This window comes from Octopus sinensis, linkage group LG2 (assembly GCF_006345805.1).
Source record: "Octopus sinensis linkage group LG2, ASM634580v1, whole genome shotgun sequence".
Classification (NCBI taxonomy): domain Eukaryota; kingdom Metazoa; phylum Mollusca; class Cephalopoda; order Octopoda; family Octopodidae; genus Octopus; species Octopus sinensis.
Window position 1 is genome coordinate 42,487,529 of NC_042998.1, and position 22,869 is coordinate 42,510,397.

The 22,869-nt window shown below is 37.6% G+C and overlaps 1 protein-coding gene across 2 annotated transcripts in view; it reads right to left on the minus strand.

Annotated features, from left to right (window-relative positions):
* The window catches only part of LOC115223623, a 218,347-nt gene that overhangs the window by 165,926 nt on the left and 29,552 nt on the right, over positions 1-22,869 (minus strand). For both annotated transcript variants that reach the window (XM_036512643.1, XM_029794291.2), the window contains exons 5-10: positions 17,632-17,712; positions 13,579-13,687; positions 7,433-7,486; positions 5,880-6,168; positions 2,012-2,104; positions 937-1,077 (exon numbers count right to left, since the gene is read on the minus strand). In XM_036512643.1, the coding sequence (XP_036368536.1) occupies positions 937-1,077; positions 2,012-2,104; positions 5,880-6,168; positions 7,433-7,486; positions 13,579-13,687; positions 17,632-17,712 (767 nt within the window). The remainder of the gene's footprint in view (positions 1-936; positions 1,078-2,011; positions 2,105-5,879; positions 6,169-7,432; positions 7,487-13,578; positions 13,688-17,631; positions 17,713-22,869) is intronic.

Sequence of the window (22,869 nt, forward strand, 5' to 3'; positions counted from 1 at the left end):
GTATCAAAATGTTCCTGGACTAGTTCTGTAGCATGCCAACAGATGACAGCACATGATTGTGTGCTCAATGAGAGTTAGCAGTGACCTTCATGAGATAGTATGCTGAGTGACATCATTGTGTTTACTTTGCGAGTTGTAAAAATTTTTTTTTGTGTTTACATGTATACTGTATTTTGCAGTTTTGTCATGGACATCAGATCAAAGTCTATCAAGATCTCTATCAGTGGGCCACAGATGACTCATCCTTCATGTCAAGGATCATCACAGATGACAAGAGTTGGGTCTACAGGTATAACCCTGAGATGCAGTATCAGTCATCACAATGGAAGAACTCTTAATTTCCATGATGATAGCGCTGCAGTTCAATCTAGAGCATGTTACCTTTTTTTTTTATTTTGTGATCCACAATATTGTGCATTGAGAATTCATCCCCCAGGACTAGACTCTTAATCGAGAGTTCTACCACATCGTTTTGAAGTACTTGAGGAAGGACATTCAGCGAAAGTGACCAGATCTGTGGGATTTTTCATGTAAAAAGCACCAACCGATTGTGGCTGCTGCCAGCCTCCCCTGGCACGTAAAAAGCATCCACTACACTCATCGATTGGTTGGCGTTAGGAAGGGCATCCAGCTTTAGAAACACTGCCAGATTAGACTGGAGCCTGTTGCAGCCTCCTGGCTTCCCAGACCCCGGTTGAACTGCCCAACTCATGCTAGCTTGGAAAACGGACGTTAAACGATGATGATGATGATGATGAAGATGATGATAATGCACCCTGTCATTGAGCTCTCCTCACTCATGAGTTTCTAGCCCAAAACAACATGGTATCACTTCTGCACCTGCCCTATTTGCCAGATTTAACCCCTGTGGACTTCCATCTCTTCCCCAAGATGAAAATGCGGCTTTCAAAAATCATAAAGAAATTTGATATTTACTTTTTCAAACCTGGTTGTGAACTCATTTCGAGTTCTTCAAGATGCTGGTCTAATTGTAAGATTATCAAATCTTTTCTGGCTATTGTCTCTTGGTAAGTTGTTAAAGTGTTTAGTACTTTAGCTAAAGTACACTTGGTTTCCCTGGAAAATACAAACATCCAGAAAGTTGAGTTAAGCAATGTATGTTAGATTTATTGAAAAGTAGAAGTCAATGAAGAAGAGAAAGAAAGCTCATTCACAGAACAAGTAATGTATTACCTCTTTAGCATTCAGATTACTCTGTCAAATGTAATGCTTATTTATTCATATTGTTTTGAATTTATCATGCTTATCTTGTGGCTTCATGATTTCAATGATGTGATTATTTATTTTCATAATGGCATTGTAGGGTAGGTATGACATGTTAGATCTGGTAAGTTTGAACATAAAAGTGATAGAATATTTTGGCTGGAAAGGGCTAGTTTAGATGTTAAAGGGTTACGGTAGGCATGGGCAATCTTTTTTGCGAAGTAGGCTACATAATGCATAGTTCATCATCATGTGGGCTACACTACAAAAAAATTTAAAACTATTTTTTTCATTAAGCATGCCATACAGAAAATCCCATGGGTGGTAGGTTGCCCATTATTGTATTAAGGTGACACTGATCAAGAGAAAAAAATACTGTGAACTTTATTTCACAGAATTCATTTATGAAAAGCTCACAATTACACAGAAAGACAAAAAAGAAATGGGAAGATGATACTTTTTAGAACTTGCTCAGTTTAAGTAAAAAACATATGGTTTGGGTTGTGATAAAGAAATTCAGTGAACATTGGACAAACTTATGTGACTAATACCACTAATGAAAAGTCAGTGAATGAGTAAGAGTAATCAGATGATTGCTAATTGCCTATAAGAGAACAATATGGAAGATATGGTATATAGGAACTTAACAAAGATCAATTAGAGCAGACTAAGAACCATTTATAATTGAACAGAATTTGTTAATCATCAATATAACAGGTTATCTAACAACATCCATAAGCAACCTACGTGATAGTTTGAGGTAAGAATTAATTATTCTAAAACTCACATGAGTTCTTCTTCAAGCTCTGTTTCTCTTGCCATATGTTTATTTTCTTCACTATTCTCTTCTGAATCATTGTCCTTTTTGTTGCAGCAATTTCTAAAATAGAATAAAATAAAATGAATACGAAGTGTTTTATCAAAAAAAAAAAAAAAAAATTTCAGATATATAATTCGTTTGTGGAAGCATATCAAGGCTTCTCAGTACTCAGAGCTAGAGACACTTTAGGCACCTGTCATCTTAATTAACAGGCCTGGTATAGTAGTGGAAATTTTGCAGATCTTTGCACCAGTACCTGTTTCTTTACTGCCCACAAGGGGCTACACACAGAGGGAACAAACAAGGACAGACAAACAGATTAAGTCGATTATATCGACCCCAGTGCATAACTGGTACTTAATTTATCGAACCCGAAAGGATGAAAGGCAAAGTCGACCTCGGCGGAATTTGAACTCAGAACGTAAACGGCAGACGAAATACCGTTAAGCATTTCGCTCGGTGTGCTAACGATTCTGCCAGCTCGCCACCCTAGTACCAGTACCAGAGTGGGTGTGGGGTGTGGTGAGAAAATTTTCCTCTTAACTATACTTCTACTTATTTGTGTAAGTTAGGAAATATAGCTAGGACATTTATAATGAACCTAAAGCGAGAAGTTTATTGTAGATTCAATATACATACATATATACATACATTCCAATGAAGGTGCCTTGGATCTTGGTTAGAAACTGGCTCTTTCTCTATTGACAAGAAATCTTGAAATAAAACTGAACAATCACATAAATTTAAATATATATGAGCATGTTTATATATGCAACTATATGCATGAGAATACATGCATAAAACAAAACATACAAACCTGCACATATACATACATACATACATACATACATACATACATTAACCTATTCCTTATTATCATCACCACCACCACCACCACCACCACCATCATCATGATTTAACGTCCATTTTCCATGTTGGCATGGGTTAAGTAGTTTGACAGGAGATTGTAAGGCTAGGGGGCCACACCATTGTCCATTATCTATTCTGGCATGGTTTCCTACTGAAAACATATATATTGATGTGAAGGAGCATGGCTCTGTGGTTAAAGTGCTGGGCTTACAATCATGAGGTAGTGAGTTTGATTCTTGGACTGGACTGTGTGTTGTATTCTTGAGCAAGACACTTTATGTCATGTTATTTCATTTCACTCAGTTGTAGAAATGAGTTGTGATGTCACTGGTGCCAAGCTTTATCAGCTTTTGCCTTTCCCTTGGACAACATTGGTGGTGTGGAGAGGGGAGGCTGGTATGCATGGGCAACTGCTTGTCTTCCATAAGCAACCTTGCTCAGACTTGTACCTTGAAGGGTAACTTTCCAAGTGCAATCCCATGGTCATTCATGACCAGTTGACCAATGGGGTTTTTTACCCTTTATATATATATCTGTAAATGTAATATGTGATAACTATTTGGTAGTCATGATAAAATTCCGAGCTTCGGATGCCGAGGTGGAAATCCATGCCGCCATCTCTTCAGTTATCCAGCCATCGGAAAAATGTGTTTATTTATCTTATGTAAAAGAAAGCTTTCCATCTCATACATTTATTTATCTTAGGCATTTTTCCGATGGCTGGATAACTGAAGAGATAGCAGCATGGATTTCCACCTCGACATTTGAAACTCAGAGTTTTATCATGGCTACCAAATAATTGTCACATATTACATTTACAGATAAATTCCTCTATTTACATAATATCGAGGTCTCTTTCTTTCTTTTGTTGTCTTACCGTTTTTATCAATATATATATATATATATATATATATATATATATAGGTGTAGGTAGAAACTCTATAAGATGTACCCAGTGTAAGCTATGGACACATAAGAGGTGCAGCAATGTCAAAGGTAGGCTAACTGGGAAGATAGTTTTTGTATGTGGCAGATGCTCGGGAGCATTGACCTCCGAAAATCTGCAGAAAACAACTTCCGTCACTTTCCGGGGGGAAAAACTAGAAGTAGTTGATAGCTTCCGCTATCTAGGTGACCAAGTCAGTAGTGGGGGTGGGAGCGCTGAAAGTGTAACTGCTAGAATAAGAATAGCCTGGGCAAAGTTTAGGGAGCTCTTACCTCTGCTGGTGACTAAAGGCCTCTCGCTCAGAGTAAAAGGCAGACTGTATGATGCATGTGTACGAACAGCTATGCTACATGGCAGTGAAACATGGGCCGTGACTGCTGAGGACATGTGTAAGCTCGTGAGGAATGAAGCCAGTATGCTCCGATGGATGTGTAATGTCAGTGTACTTACTCGACAGAGCGTTAGTACCTTGAGGGAAATGTTGTACCTAAGAAGCATCAGTTGTGGTGTGCAAGAGAGACGATTGCGCTGGTATGGTCATGTGGCGAGAATGGATGAAGATAGGTGTGTGAGAAAGTGCCAATCCCTAGCAGTTGAGGGAACCCGTGGAAGAGGTAGACCCAGGAAAACCTGGGACGAGGTGGTGAAGCACGACCTTCGGACGTTAGGCCTCACCATGGAAATGACTAGAGACCGAGACCTATGGAAGTATGCTGTGCGTGAGAAGACCCGGCAAGACTAGTGAAGCCATATCCCGTGGCCTCTACCTGGGACGTAGTCAGTCCACCTGTGCATACCTTCCTTATTGTGACACTTGAGAAGACCTGTTGAGGCAAGTGAAAATCAAAATCAAAACCAAATCAAAATAGATGTACATCAATGGAATTTGTATCCTATTTGTATCCTGTATGGTACCAGTGCCGGTGGCACATAAGAAAACCATCTGAACGTGACCGTAGCCAGTACCGCATCAACTGGCCTCCGTGCTGAGGGCATGTAACAAACACCATCCGAGCGTGGCCATTCGCCAGCCTCGTCTGGCACCTGTGCCGGTGACACATAAGAAAACACCATCCGAGCGTGGCCGTCTGCCAGCCTCGTCTGGCACCTGTGTAGGTGGCACATAAAAAACACCATCCGAGCGTGGCCGTCTGCCAGCCTCGTCTGGCACCTGTGTCGGTGGCACATAAAAAACACCATCCGAGCGTGGCCGTCTGCCAGCCTCGTCTGGCACCTGTGTCGGTGGCACATAAAATCACCCACTACACTCTCGGAGTGGTTGGCGTTAGGAAGGGCATCCAGCTGTAGAAACACTACCAGATCTGACTGGCCTGGTGCAGCCTTCGGGCTTGCCAGACCCCAGTTGAACCGTCCAACCCATGCTAGCATGGAAAGCGGACGTTAAACGATGATGATGATGATGATATATAAATACATATATATATATATATATATTATATATATATATATATATATATATATATATATATATATATATATATGTATGTATGTATGAAATTAAATGAATATAATTTATTTAATCTCATATTATGCTCTGTACTCAACTAATGTTTTCTTCTGAAGCATATGTATATTGAGTTCTAACACCTACCCCACTTCACATCATCTCCCTATTTCTAATCTGTCTACGATTTTATGAAACTTACTTTTCACACCCCAGCTCATTTGTGCTGTTACTTATCATCCCTTCCTCTCTGACCTACTTCTGGTTTTCTTTACCTTCCCCACAAACTGAGACTCACCACTGACCAAATCCAGTCACAAAGTTTTGGTCAGCTTAGAGTTGTAGAAGACACTTGTGCAAGTTACCACATAGTGGGACTGAACCTGAAATCATGTAGTTGGGAAACAAATTTCTTAACCACCTCACCACAGCCACACCTTCCATTTATTATTTAGTTATAAAATCTTGAAACATATATAATGATTGTGTAAACTTTAATAACTGTCTATCACATTTCTATAAGCAATAGGAAAAGAAAAAAAATCAGTCCTTACTTTGTTTCAGCAAGAACTGATGTAATTTCCCGAATGGTTTCTCCTGTGATAGTATTTCGTTTACTTCGTTTGTTTTGCTTTGCACTTCGGGTAGGGTTGTGATTATTTTCAGCAGTTTGTTCACAATTGTACACTATTTCAGAACTCTTACTGAGAGTGCTAGACGAGATAAATGGTGACTTTTCAATAGCCTCATTGTTCTGATAATTTGAAATTGATTTAGTTTGGTTTTGGAGTTCAACGTCAGCCGTTAAATTCTTTGCTTTCATTGATGAGTCTTTTATCGAATCTTTTGTAAAGAAAAGAAATATTTAAATAATAGATACAAATAAAATCAAGGAAATACATCAAGGATATAATCTGTTTGAAAATTCATATCTATATTTCTTTCTATTTCAAGGCCTGAAATTTTGCAAGAGAGGTCTATTTGATTACATCGAGAGATCTATTTGATTACATTGACTAGTACTTATTTCATTGCCCCTAAAAGGGTGAAAGGCAAAGTTGATTTTGGCAGAATTTGAACTTAGTATGTAAAGATGGACAAAATGGTGTGCTAACAATTCTTATTTCTTTATTGCCCACAAGAGGCTAAACATAGACGGGACAAACAACGACAGACAAAGGGGTTAAGTCGATTACATCGATCCCAGTGCATAACTGGTACTTAATTTATTGACCCCGAAAGGATGAAAGGCAAAGTCGACCTCGGTTGAATTTGAACTCAAAATGTAACGGCAGATGAAATACCTATTTCTTTACTACCCACAAGGGGCTAAACACAGAGAGGACAAACAAGGACAGACAAACAGATTAAGTCGATTATATCGACCCCAGTGCATGACTGGTACTTATTTAATCAACCCCGAGAGGATGAAAGGCAAAGTCGACCTCGGCGGAATTTGAACTCAGAACGTAATGGCAGATGAAATACGGCTATGCATTTCACCTGGCGTGCTAACGTTTCTGCCAGCTCGCCGCCTTAAAATCCATATCTATATTATTTATTCTGTCAGATCTTATTTAATATTCTTTCTGCTATAGGTACAAAGCCTGAAATTTTGGGAGAAGGGGATAGTTGATCACATCGATCCTAGTTCTCAAATGGGGCTTATTTTATGAACCCTGAAAGGATGAAAGGCAATGTTGACTTCAGCAGAATTTGAGCTCAGAATGTAAAGACAGACAAAATTCTTAGCATCTTTTCCAGCATGCTAATGATTCTGCCAGCTCACCACATTAGACCTTACTTTAATGTAAGATAATACCAGGTAAATTTGTAATCTTTTGCATCATATATTAAACTAAGACTATAAATTTAACCTTTCTTGGTGAATCTTTTAAACCTAAGAGGTAACACAAATGGTAAAGGTTTTTTTAAGGTAAAAAATAAAAATAAAAGCAAAGTAATATCATTACAATGAACCACTATTAGACTTATTGGACAACTCATTGAGCTTATACATTTAACAAAGCTACTGTTCTTGAATGCATATTTTATAACAAAAACAAAGAAAAACAAAAAGTGAATGCTAACATTCATTTAATCTTACCTTTAAATAATGGTGGTAGAGATCTCATTCGGATTAGACTTTTTTTCTCCACATCTTTACATAAAAAAGTATAAATAACCAAAATTAGATTAACAGCCTAAAACAATTTCAGATTTCCATAGAAATTGTTTATAAGATTAATTCAAAGAATCATGCATCATAAAATTTGCATGCAACTCTCATATTCTACATCAGCTACTCAAATTGGCTTGACTTTATACATGTTAAAGTACAGGTGTCTGAATATAAAAAATGTATTCGCTTCTAATAGAAGCAACAGTTTGAAATAACATGCATTTTATAACTACTGTAAGATTTTCACCATAGATTGCATCAAACAAAAATGGATTTGTTAATTGTGTTACCAACTCATTATATCATTTATCACTTTTGTCAATCTCTATTTAACGTCTCTGAAATTTTTGCACAACATGCATAAAACTTCCCAATTCCTTTTCATCCATAAAACACCAGTATGGTGAGGGTGGGCAATGAGTACAGCAAAGAATTCAGGGTACAAGTAGGGGTTCACCAAGGATCGGTGCTCAGCCCCCTCTTGTTCATCATAGTTCTCCAGACAATAACAGAGGAATTCAAGGCAGGCTGCATCTAGGAGCTCCTCTATGCTGATGACCTTGCTCTTATAGTTGAGTCACTACTTGAACTAGAGAAGTTCCAGGTATGGGAGCAAGGTCTAGAATCAAAGGGCCTTAGGGTTAACCTAGCAAAAACCAAAGTCATAGTTAGTAGGAAAGTAGACAGAACACAAATCCCTTCAGGTAGATGGCCCTGCTCAATCTGTAGAAAAGGTGTAAAAAACTCCATAAGATGCATCCAATGGAAGCTTTAGACACATAAAAGGTGCAGCAACATCCAAGAAAGGTTAACAGGGTAACTAACTTTTGTATGTGGAAGGTGCACAAGTACAATAAATGCTGAAAATGCACAGAAAACAGGCTCCATCAACTGCCAGGGAGGCAAGCTAGAAGTAGTAGATAGCTTCCATTATCTAGGTGACCAAGTTAGTAGTGGGGGTGGATGGCCAGAGAGTGTAGTTGTGAGAATAAGTTTAGGCTGGGCAAAGTTCAGAAGGTCCTACCCCTGCTGGCAACAAAAGGCCCCTCTCTCTCAGAGTGAAAGGCAGAGTGTTTGATGCCTGTGTGTGAACAGCCATGCAGCATGACAGTGAAACATGGGCTATGACAGCTGAGGACATGTGTGGTTGAAAGAAATGAAGCCAGTATACTTCGCTGGATGTGCAATGTCAGTGTGCATGTTTGACAGAATGTAAGCATCTTGAGGGAAAGTTAGGCATAAGAGGAATCCGATGTGGTGTGCAAGAGAAACAACTGCGCTGGTATGGCCATGTAATGTGTATGGATGAGGACAGCTGTGTAAAGAAGTGCTGATCTCTAACTGTGAAGGAAACATGTGGTAGACCCAGGAAGACATGGGATGAGGTGGTGAAACATGATCTTCGAACTCTGAGCCTCTCAGAGGCAATGATTGGTGACCAAAACCTTTAGTGAGGTGCTGTGCTTGAGAGGACCCATTAAGCCAAGTGCATCCGTGTTGGTGGCACATAAAGGATATCGTATGAATGTTGGGCCTCATGGAGACAAATATTAAGGCTTTTGACATTATGTTATGCTTGAGAAGAAGACCCATCAAGCTGAGCAAAATTGCAGTCATGGCAGATACCAGTGTCATGCAAATTAGTACCCATACCACTGGCCCATAAATGCACCCCAGTGTTATGCAAATGGCATGCATGCTAGTAGTATGTAAAAGCACCTATTACACTCTCAGAGTGGTTGGCATTAAGTAGGGCATCCAGCCATAGAAATCCATGCAAAATCAGACTGGAGTCTGGTGCAGCCTTCTAGCATGCTAGCCCAGTCAAACTATCCAACCCATGCTAGCATGAACAACAGACGTTAAATGATGATGATATATATAAAAATGAATAGAAAACGGAGATATACAACTGACAATTCAAAAATAATAATTTATTAACATAATGTTATATTATATTCTTATAATAATATGATATAATATAATATAATATAATATAATATAATAAATAATAAATACAAATTACATACAATTGCTTCAATTCTTACCCATAATAAAACTATTAAAATCCATTGGTTGTAGGTAAGAATCTCTTCAGTGTAATTTTTGATATAGTAGGATTCACAGATCCAAGAAAAGACTGAATTTAAATGTATCTATGTTTTTCAGCATGAGAGACAATAATTAAAAACAAAATCAAAAGTAAAAAGTGAAAAATAAATTATGAAAAATAAACAGTCATAAAATATAAATGTATAGTATTAAGTATTTTTATCTAAATATATCTTAGTGCATTAGTTTTTTTTAAATACCAGGAACATATTTTATTTATTTACATTTTTTGTTGATAGTTGCAGAAGTTACAGAGTGACTCATGGGATGTGAGTTTTGTATGTTGACACTTATTATCAATGCATGAAATGCTTGGTCCTTGTGTCACTCTGTAACTTCTGCCAATCATTAATAAAAAAATATATATATATGTATATACTCATATATATATATATATACTCATTTTATACACACACACACACGCAGAGGCACACACACACACACATACACACACACACAAAACAGGTTTCTTTCAACCAAATCCACTCACAAGGCTTTGATCAACCCAGGACTATTGTAGATGTCACCTGCTCAAGGTTCCACATAGTGAGACTGAACCTAAAACCATGTGGTTGGGAAGCAAATTTCCCAACCACACAACCACACCTGCACCAATAACCATGCCAGCACCTTTGATGTAGAAAATTTAATGTAAGCAAAAATTCTTGTTTCATGTGTTCATACAATATTCAAATGACTTAAATCACATTTATAGCATACAATTATGCTGTGACTGCGAAGATCCAACAAATAATGTGAGTTCATGGTTATTTCCTGCACCAGCTTCACATAGAAGCCCCAGCCCATTCAAAGTACCTTGGATCACAGGATAGCCTGCTGTGCTTTAGGAGACCTATTGAGTCAAGTACGTCAACATCAAAAAAGTCAAATGAAAATTGTAGTTGTGATACCTGTGCTGGTGGCACATAAAAAGCACCATCTGTATGTGACTGATGCCAGCACTGCCTTGACGAGCTTCCGTGCCAGTGGCACATAAAAAGCAGCAACCGATCGTGGCCATTGCCAGCCTTGCCTGGCACATAAAAAGTATCCACTACACTCACAGAGTGGTTGATATTAGGAAGGGCATCCAGCTGTAGAAACACTGCCCGATCAGAGTGGAGCCTGTTGCAGCCTCCTGGATTCCCAGACCCAGGTCGAACCGTCCAACCCATGCTAGCATGGAAAACGGACGTTAAACGATAATGATGATAATGATGATGATGATGATGATGATGAATTACTCAATGATTAAAAAAACTTGTTGAGACATATTTAGTATGATTATTATTTGTCTTCTATATTTAAACTGCATTTTATAAGAAAAAATCCATGGAAATTTTATTTATTATATTATACAGTAATGTAGTGTCTGCTTCTACAAAATTTCTGTATACAATATTTTGTTTTAGACAAAAGATCCATTTTCATTCATTATTTTTGTTATAATACTAAGTCTACTTAAATTTCCTATTCTGGACATAGCTACACAAAAGTGACTATAAGAAAAGCATTCATTGTTTTTTAGGTAGATTCCAACTTTTGAATGTGTTTGACCTTGAGCTTTGTGAATTGTAAGATCAAAGAACAGGCTGAGAGCAAACTGATGCATTTTGTCTTTTCTTTATTCTTCCGTGCTGTCTTTTTCTCTCACTTAATCTTCCCTTCAGTAATTCTTTTTGTCATGCTCTAATCTCTTATCTAGAATATTTAACCCATGCACATTTTCTATCTTTCTCTGTCACATTCTTTTCTTAACTTCTCTTTCTTTTCTCAAAAAAGAGAGTGAGAAAAAGAGGGAGAGAACCACAGATATATAGAAAGAGAGAGAGAGAAAGAGAGAGAGAGAGAGAGAGAGAGAGAGAGAGAACTAAAAAACTTAAGAGGACTTGAATATTATAAAAAATGTGAAATTTTACAACTGTTTTACTCTCTATTATTTCTTTTTTTGTTCATTATTGAGAGAAAGAAAGTGTATATAAGATAAAATATAACAACCCCAATGAACATAAACGGAAACATATATGTAAAGAACTTATTACCCAATATTTATACATAGCTGCATATGCATATGAGTATCTGTGTGTATATATACATAGGTTACATATATGTATCATTCTTCTCTCCTTCATTGATTCTCTTTATCACTGTTAAAAACTTAATGTATACACTTTGTCACTCTTCTCTTTTTCATCTCCTTTTTCGGCTCTGTCTCTTCCTTTCTTTTACCTGTACAGCTATGTATTATAGATCTTTATAATTCATTCATGGGAGCATGTACATATGCACACAGGGACTTGATATAAATTTATAAAGAGATTCTCTTCTCTAAACCATATTTAGTTCACTTAGTGATTTCCTTTCACTTCTTTTATATGATTTAATCTGTCCATTCAGACGAGTCCCTCTCATTATGTTTCCTTGACTTAAATTCAACCAGTTTCATTGAGCTTTACAATTCATATTTTGTAGCATAAATTTATCGTGAGAACTTCTTTGCTTGTAAGTCACTTCTGATTTCAACAATTTGAGTTTTATTGCTCTAATTAACAAATATGATGACCACATATTTTTAGCCTCAATTCTTATGCTGTGTAAAGAAACATATGTATATATAAGACCAGATTCATTAAGCTTCTGATAATATATGAAAAAAATTAAAATAATGTTGCAAATTTGCTTTATGTCTAGCTTCACAGTCCTTGGTAGAGTCTCTGACTGAGAAGAGACAACCATGAGGCCATTGTGTTGCACCATCTGAAGCCACCGTTCTGCCAGTTTTTTGATCCCACACTGATGCCAGTTCGTGTCCTTTGGGATAAAGAACTACTTCACTGAAGCTTCTTCCTCCTTCTTGTAAGTGCAGGAAGTGAACTATGGATCAGAGCTAGTAATAATCCAAGGGAGATACTTTCCTGCAATCCTAATACACATAAGCAGTGGCTAAGCAAGGGTCAGCTTTCAGATCCTGTTGTCAAACATGTGTTTTTCAAACATAAGGAGATGTTTTGTGTCTACTTTTGTTCTGGACAGTTGAACCATCAATGCCAATCTGTACTCTGAACAGCTGGAGTGGATGTATGGCACTGTGCAGCAAAACTACCCAGCATTAGTTAAAGGAAAGCGAGCTCTTCTGCAGCAAGACAGTGCAAGACCTCAAACAATCCGGGATAAACTCCAGAAATCTGAGGAAATTGAAGTAGTTCCACACCCTGTATATAGTGTGGACCTAGTTCCTTCTGATTATTACTTGTTCTGATCCATGGCTCACTTCCTGCACTTGCAATGCTTCAACTAAGAGAAGGTGGAAGCTTCTGTGTGGAATCAAAGAACTGGCAGAAAGGTGACTTCAAACAGTGCAACATAATGATCACTACTTTGAGTGCTAGGCTGCTTTTGTTGTAACTTGAATAAAGCAAATAAGATACCAAAATATTGCAAAACTTTTGAATCATATCAATACTAAAATGAACAATAATAAATCTCTGAACGAGGTATAAACAATAGCTACATGACAATGTGAAGTATATTTGTCATTTAAATGTGGCTAACCACTAAGGGTGGATGCTACTGTAGCTTGTAGCCCCAGGAGAAGATCTTCTTCAGCTGGCTATTGACACACTTTCTGTACCCTATCAGTATTTGCAAAGGGAAGCCATCCTTTCCATCGTCGACCTGACTTGATACACATGAACGCGGGGTTCTGGTATTTACCCATCATCTACTAAAATGAACTACATTATACTACATCTAATGAGGGTGCATAATAGGGGTAGCATGGAGAAATACAAGGTATAACTTCAACTGCTGTCCTGTCTTTGCTTTTGTAGTTCACTTTTGTGTTTCAAAATACATTGTTTCAGCCCTAACAAGTTTTTGTCTAAAACAAGCATGATTGTTTTAATTAGCAGAAGACAAAATATTAAAAATGTAACTGTAGGATTAAAAAAGTAACTTACGTTTTTCTGAGGAGATTAGATGCACTGAAGAATTAGAATCTCTTGCATGATTCATATTTGGGTTCGAACATTTTACTGTTTGAATTATTCCTCTATTGTACAGTTTATCCTGTAAAATATATAAAACATAGATTTAGAAACAAGTCTTTTCCACATATAGATGCATATATATATATATATATATATATATATATATATATATATATAATATTTTGGACTAATGAGTATACATCAATTAGTGTGCTGATGTGTTGAGTAAAACATTGGCAGTTTGGGATGCTGTCATCTGCAGTTGGAATATATTTCCTTTGGATCTACTTCAAGAATTCTGTCATATTAATTGAGAAAATAATCAAATTATGTGAACGGAAGATGGAATTGGTATAACTCTTGATTTTGTATGATGATTGTTTCAACCAATGTGGACTGTTGGCGATTTTTTTTTTTCTGTCTTCCTTTTCTCTTGGACTTTCCTGTCTCCTGCTTCTGAAGAAGAGCTTTGCTCAAAATGTAAAACACCTGGCAGATACTGGTGTCATACAAATGGCACCCATGCCAGTGACACGTAAAAGCACCCATTACACTCTCGGAGTAGTTGGCGTTAGGAAGGACATTCAGCCACAGAAAACCATTCCAAATCTGACTGGAGTCTGAAACAGCCTTCCAGCATACCAGGCCTGGTCAAACTGTCCAATTCATGCTAACATGGACAATGGACATTAAATGATGATGATGATGATGATGATGATGATGATGATGATGATGATGATGATGATGATGATGATAATGATGATGATGATGATGTGTATATATATATACATATATATATCAATTAAATATAAGGATAAAATCTATATAAGATTTTATCAAGTAGTCAGTATGTAAAACCAATCAAGGTAAGAAATTAATACTAAGCATGTGGCTTTACTTAGAGAAGCAGCCCTTAATGTAATAATAATAATAATAATCATAGTAGTAGTAGTAATAATAATAATAATAATAATAATAATAATAATGATGATGATGATGATGATGATGATGATGATGATGATAACAGTAGTTCTCATGGCTTCTGATCTTAACTGATTGGAAGTGTTATCATGTACATTGTTTTGTTTTGGTATAAAAGATGGGCTACAGCAAATATTCTGCTCAATACCACAGATTTGCTTGTCAGTTGTTTGACCATAACCAGTTGAGCATGTCCCTTAGTGGCTGATGATATGTGCATCTCTGATCATGAGTAGAAGTAGTGGGGGAGCATCATAGCTGTGTGTTGAAAGGAATTCTTAGAGGTTTGGATAATTCACCTTTGGAAACATGAGTGGTTCGTTCAACATCCTTAAACAATCCTTATTCAGGGACCTTTTGAGCAGGATGTGCTACTCGACCAAAAGAAAATTCTAACTGGGCCCCACCTGCAAGGTTGTTTGCTGTTTATCTTGATATGAGATCACAATGTCACGCACATATGGTTGTGATGCATGTGCCTGGTGTACCTTATCAGACGGGTAATCATGATAGGTATACTGGGCTTTGTATATTTTACCCCAGTGTCACTTGATGGCATGCACTGCTCTCTCACTCAATAATAATAATAATAATAATAATAATAATAATGATGATGATGATAATATATATATATATTATATATATATATATATATATATATATATATATATATATATATATATATATATATATATATATATATATATATGAGGTAGACCCAGGAAAACCTGGGACGAGGTGGTGAAGAACGACCTTCGCGCTTTAGGTCTCACCGAGAAAATGACCAGAGACCGAGACCTTTGGAAGTATGCTGTGCGCGAGAAGACCCGGCAGGACATGTGAGGCCATAACCCATGGCCCCTACCTGGGACGTAGTCAGTCCACCTGTGCATACCTTCCTTCTTGGGTCACATAACTCTACTTGTGAAGACCTGTTGAGGCAAGTGAAAATCAAATCAAATCAAAATCGATGAACATCAATGGAATTTGTATTTTTGTGGTACCAGTGCCAGTGGCACATAAGAAAACCATCCGAACGTGGCCGTAGCCAGTACCACATCGACTGGCCTCCATGCTGTGGGCACGTAACAAACACCATCCGATCGTGACTGTGCCAGCCTCGCCTGGCCTCCATGCTGGTGGCACGTAGAAAACACCATCTGAGCGTGGCCGTTTGCCAGCCTCGTCTGGCACCTGTGTCGGTGGCACAAAAAAAAAACACCATCCGAGCGTGGCCGGTCACCAGCCTTGTCTGGCACCTGTGTCGGTGGCACATAAAAAGCACCCACTACACTCATGGAGTGGTTGGCGTTAGGAAGGGCATCCAGCTGTAGAAACACTGCCAGATCTGACTGGCCTGGTGCAGCCTTCAGGCTTCCCAGACCCCAGTTGAACCGTCCAACCCATGCTAGCATGGAAAGCGGACGTTAAATGATGTTGATGATGATGATGATATGTATGACAAGTTGTAGATAATAATCATTACATATTTTTACTTTTTAAATTAAATTTGGCTTACAGCTGTTTCCAGTAGTCATTATAAGTATGTTACTAATAAGTTTACTCAGTCAGTCTATTGATCAGTTGTTTCCAATGTCCATAACCATTATCTATACTTGTCTTATATATCACTCTGTATAAACCAGTTTGTTTGGGGCCCAACCATGGATTTACAATATAGAATTGTGATGAGCCATAACCTTGCACTCTAAGAATACTTGGAGTCCTTCACTAATCGCAACAATAATGTTAGCCTGGTGTACCAACAGAGCACTTATGAAGTATTTTGACTTGATTGCTAATCCTTCACTATTAGCTTTATGTATGTATGTATGTATGTATGTATGTATGTACGTATGTATGTATGTATGTATGTATGTATGTATGTATGTATGTATGTATGTATGTATGTATGTATGTATGCATGCATGCATGTATATTTGTATGTACTATGTAGTTACATATATATGTGTATTTATGTGTGTCTATATATATCTTCATATATGTATATGAATATGTGTGTGTGTTATTTTTTCTTTCACGAGCCTTACGTCTTCATGAGCTGGAGCTTACACTAGAATCCATGGTGTATAGATGACTGAGATTACAACATTATCTACCGAATGGGATACCGGTCCCTCATTGTGTTGACTTCCCAAGCTATTGATAGAACTCAATTACAGTCGAGTGGACTGAGCAATGTGAAATAAAATGTTTTACTCAAGAACACAATGCACCTCTGGACAAGGAATGAAGATCCCGATCTTACAATTATGAATACAATATCCTAACCACTATTCCACATATATACATATATTATGAGTGAGATCGTTGCCAGAACAACAAGCTGGCCTCCGTGCCGTTGGCATGTTAAAAACACCATTTGAGTGTGATCATTGCCTGTGTCACCTAACTAGCACTTGTGCTGGTGGCACGTGGAAAAAAAACATTCGAGCGCGGTTGTTGTCAGTGCCGCTGGACTGGCTCCTGTGCAGGTGGCACATAAAAAGCACCATTTGAGTATGGCCATTGCCAGTACCGCCTGACTGGACCTTGTGCCAGTGGCACGTAAAAGCACCCACTACACTCTCAGAGTGGTTGGCATTAGGAAGGGCATCAAGCTGTAGAAACTCTTCCAGATCAGATTGGAGTCTGGTGCAGCCATCTGGTTCGCCAAACCTCAGTCAAATCGTCCAACCCATGCTGGCATGGAAAGCGGACGTTAAACGATGATGATGATGATGATGATGATAAAATCATGATATTACATGTGTCATACAAAACATCTTCAGAAGCCACATGTGGCCTGAATACCATAGGTTTTCTATGTCTGTGTTAGTATTTACTCAGCTATAACAACAATCATAATTCCAATCATGTCAGCAGTAAAGTTATAGAATAAATTTAACACCATCAAAACTAACAAAACCTATAATTTCAACAAAATTTACTCATAGCTGAAAGAATAGTGTAATAACTATTATAAATATATTTAGTAACTTGGCAGAAACATCCATCAAATTTAGATTAAATATGCATTACTTTATCATAGCTGTTTTCTTCAGTTGGATATTCAGATTCATTTACAGTACAGCACAGACAAGAATAATGCATTTGTTTGGCCTGAAACCAGAGAAAAATAAGTAATGACATGTTATTTCAAAATTAACAAACCAATGAATAAATAAAATGAAAAATAAATGAATAAGTGAATAAATAAATATGCAAAAATAATAAATAACAGAATAAATTAATAGATTTCTACTCTTGTAAAATACTTAATTAGAATATTTCTCCAATTATATTACAAATGTTCCATGAGAAATTTCATTATTTTCATAATTTTATTTTTCTCTGTATGTCCATTTTGACATGAGAAGAAGGCCAGTTGTATTTGGTAAATACAATTTACTTGCCTGCGTCACCTTACTAGCACTTGTGCTGGTGGCACGTGAAAAACAAAATAACATTCGAGTGAGGTCGTTGCCAGTGCCACTAGACTGGCTCCTGTGCAGGTAGCATGTAAAAAGCACCATTTGAGCGTGGCCGGTGCCAGTACCACCTGACTGGCCCTCGTGCCGGTGGCATGTAAAAGCACCCACTACACTCTCGGAGTGGTTGGTGTTAGAAAGGGCATCCAGCTGTAGAAACTCTACCAGATCAGATTGGAGTCTGGTGTAGCCATCTGGTTCACCAGACCTCAAGTCAAATTGTCCAACCCATGCTAGCATGGAAAGTGGATGTTAAACGATGGCAATGATGCTGATGGTGATGAATTATTGTTTGAAATTTTGGGATTAGTTTGCAATAGGGAATTCAAGCATTGAGGGAATTCAAGGGGTATTTAAAACTTTGGAGCAAGGACTGAGTTATGAACTTAATAGATTACAATAGAAAGTGTGATGATTTAACAGAGATGTAACAAATGGATATCTTTTATATTATTTTTAATTGTTATCAGCGTGGAGCTGGCAGAATACTTAGTATGCTGGACAAAATGCTTAGCTGCATTTCTTCTGGCTTTATGTGCTGAGTTTGAATTCCACCAAGGTTAACTTTGCTTTTCATCCTTTCAGGATCAATAAAGGTCAAGTGTGACCTTCGTATGTTGGGCCTCACAGAGGCTATGACGAAAGACCGAGATCTCTGGAGATATGCTGTGACTTCGAAGACCCGACAAATGAAGTGAGTTCATGGCTTGCAGGATGACCTGCAGCTAACCCTGGTTCGTAGGGCAGCCTGCTGTGCTTGAGGAGACCTATTGAGTCAAGTACGTTAACACCAACATCAAAATGAAAATCAAATGGAAATTGTAGTTAAGATACCTGCGCCGGTGGCATGTAAAAACACCTTCCGAATGTGGCCGATGCCAGCACCGCCTAAGTGGCGTTCATATCGGTGACACATAAAAAGCACCAACCGATCGTGGCCATTTGCCAGCCTTCTCTGGCCCCTGTGCTGGTGGCACATTAAAAGCACCCACTACACTCACAGAGTGGTTGGCATTAAGAAGTACATCCAGCAGTAGAAACACTGCCAAATCAGACTGGAGCCTGGCACAGACCCCGGTTGAACCGTCCAACCCATGCTAGTATGGAAAACGGATGTTGAACGATGATGATGATGATGATGAGCACTGGGGTTAATGTAAACAACTACCCACCTCATCTCCAAAATTTTCAGATCATGTACCCTTATTTTTTTTATCTTTTAGTCAGGAAAGAAGACTGTGATTATGACTTACTACAGAGCCTCAAAAATATGTGGGAGAGACATTCTTAGTCAGCGACCTGGATTGAATTCTTGTAACAGAATGGATTCTGACCAAGGTACCCAATGAACCAGGTGGTGTTAAACTGGGTAACAGATTAAGTGTACCATGCAAGAAGGCCAAGGTGAGATTTGAATTCAGAATGCAAAGAGCTGAATAAATATTGCAAAGCATCCCATCTGATGTCCTTGCTGTTCCACTAATCCATTGCATTGAATTTGTACTTTTTATCCACCCCTAAAAGATGAAAGTAAAGTTGACCTAAGCAGGATCTGAACTCTGAGTGCAGTACAATATTAACTTGTAAACTTTTTATATACTTGGTGGTATACTATGGTTGCAAAACAAAATACTGTGTCCTTGCTATCAATTAATATTATATATTTGTGCATTATATCAGTTAACCCTTGCCTGTCCAAAGCATTTTCATGTTATAACTATCTTGTTTTTCTTTCCCTGGAACAATATAATCTGGAATACTTCATCCCATGTCTCCTTCCTTGGTAAGACTGTAGAGAGTTATTTGAAGGGTATTGGCTGATACTTTTAGTAGTCTGAGCAAACATTTAGAAGCTCCCCACCTTTACTGGTTTGAGGAAATGTAGTGTTTTCTTCATATATCATATATCTGTGGTTTGGTGTTTTTTTAAGTAGGTAAATTGTTATGTGCCATGGTGGAATATGCTTTAATTATTTGTGAAAAGATGTCTGTCAAAAGATATATGAGAATACAGTTTGAGAACAGCAGGTGAGAAGGGATTGTGCATCATCTACAGGTGCATGTAAGTGTGTGTGCATGTGTGTGTGAGTGAATGAATGCATGTGTATGAAATGATGCTTATGTTAGAAAGAGTGCGAGTGACTGAGTGTGTGTGTGTGTGTGTGTGTGTGTGTGTGTGTATGCGTGCACGTGCATGTGCATTTGATTAGATGTAACAACTTGTAGCTCATTATTGTTAATAAGAAAAGAGCAGGAGAAATAATCAAATCCTGAAGTTGTCAGGATGAGACTTGGAGAGCATACAGTCAACACATACCTCAATGGAACAAGCTAATAGTAGGCTTTTAATCTGTGAAGTCTTTGAAGGAATAAAGAGCAAAGACTTTATTTTCAGTCATGTTTTTACGGGGAAGATCCCATAGTGAATGACATACAAGATAGTCTCCAGTATTTCTAGGATCTGTACAAATTATACTTGCAGTTTCTGTGAAGGGAAAGATGACTAAATTGATAAAAAGGTGGCCATTTACAATCATTTCCATTACTTTAAAGAAGCTGGAGATAAGAGCTAAAGATCAATAGTTGGTAGTGTTAGAAAAGTTTTCTTTGTTGGGTCTAGAAGGCATTGCTGTATGTTAAAATTAGAGAGTATTAACCTTTTGCCTGTCCTGTGTAATACAAGTAATATACAAGACACTAACCTTTCATCATCTGGCACAAGATCCCCTCTGGCACAATGCCCCTTCCCCTCTCAAAATTCCTTGTCTTGCAAGTTACTTGGTGACCCTGCCGGTGCTGGTGCCACATAAAAAGCATTCAGTTCACCCTGTGAAGTGGTTGGCATTTGGAAGGGCATCCAGCTATAAAAATCACGCCAACAAATTGACCCCAGTACATATTCTTAAAGTCTGTTACTTATTCTATTGGTCTCTTTAGCCAAACTGCTAAGTTATGGAGCTATAAACAAACCAACACCAGTTGTCAAACAATGGGAGTAGGAAACAAATATAAAGACACACACACACACATATATAAACGATGGGCTTCCACACAGTTTCTATCTACCAAATTCACTCACAAAGCATTAGTCAGCTCATGGCTATAATTGAAGATACTTGCCCATGGGTGTAAAGCAAGTTTCTTAATCACATTTGTAGTGCCTGTGAGGCCTTTGAAAATAAATGATAGTGAATTTTTTTCCCGGGGCCCTTAACTCTTTGAAGGAGTCATAGTGGGCCCTATTGAGGTATATGGCATGTCTTGTGAATTTTAAGAACTCTCTAGGACTGGCTACAGCTAATTTCTTTCAGAAGAGAGAAAGGTGGGCAGAAAAAAATAAAACAGTAAGAGAAGTGGCCCCAGTACAGGAATAATACTTTACTTATTGACCCCGAAAAGATGAAAGGCTAAGTTGATCTCAGCAGGATTTGAATTCAAAGTAAAGAAGTCTGTAATGAATACTGCAAACCGATCTATCCAATGCTCCAACACCTCTGCCCATTGGCTGCTGATACAAAAGTAATGTTATTAAGAAGAAAAGTAGAAATCATTGTTAAAGACATGTGTGACATTGTTTGATATTTCAGTTTTGAACTACAAGGGAGAAAGAAATTGATTCAAGACTGTAAAGAAAACTATTCAAATCAGATAAACATTATTATGTTAATGCTTAAAAGTGTATTATATGTCAAAGCTACCAGATGGCTTAACTGCAAGTCACAGCTTAAAAACTTTGTCAGCTTGACAATCTCTGAAAATAGTTTGACATTGACTTATTGATTTGATAAAATAATTGTTTTAGCCGTTGTAATCAACTAAAATTGAAATTTACTTTGCAGGAAATGGTATTGATTTTTATCTCCTTTCCAGTTTTTATCTTTGACTCATCTCTGCTGTCCAGGCTATACTCTATACTCCAACTTTTCTCTGAAACATAGTGCCTGCATGTAGTGTATATAGAATCTGCAGGAGTGGCTGTGTGGTAAGTAGCTTGCTTACCAACCACATGGTTCCGGGTTCAGTCCCACTGCATGGCACCTTGGGCAAGTGTCTTCTACTATAGCCTCGGGCCGACCAAAGCCTTGTGAATAGACGGAAACTGAAAGAAGCCCATCATGTATATATATATATATATATATATATATATATATATATATATATATTATATATATATATATATATATATATATATATATATATATATATATATGTATATATATGTATATGTGTGTGTGTGTATGTGTATGTTTGTGTGTCTGTGTTTGTCCCCCCAACATCGCTTGACAACCGGTGCTGGTGTGTTTAAGTCTCCATCACTTAGCGGTTCAGCAAGAGAGACCGATAGAATAAGTCCTGGGGTCGATTTGCTTGACCAAAAGTGGTGCTCCAGCATGGCCACAGTCAAATGACTGAAACAAATAAAGAAAAATAAATCCCTTCTTCCTATCATTTGCTTCTCAGTTGGACTTCCAATTACTGGTACAAGGTCTCTCTTCCCCCATTTCTTTATGTTTATTTGCTGTCTACACAGCTCTTTAAACTCCTCCAGTCACCATCAACTATTTGACTGTTTCATGTTTTCCATTACATGTCATCTGTTTCACTTTTCTCTAAAATTATTGTCCTTGGTCACTCAATGTATATAAACTCTTCTTGGTCCCTATATATTAACTCACAATATATTAACACTATTGGTAAGAAAGTTTACCATTCTAATCTCTTTGCATTAGCTAGTATAAGCATAAAATGAATAGTGATCCTACCCAAAACATTCACTAATGGAGACATG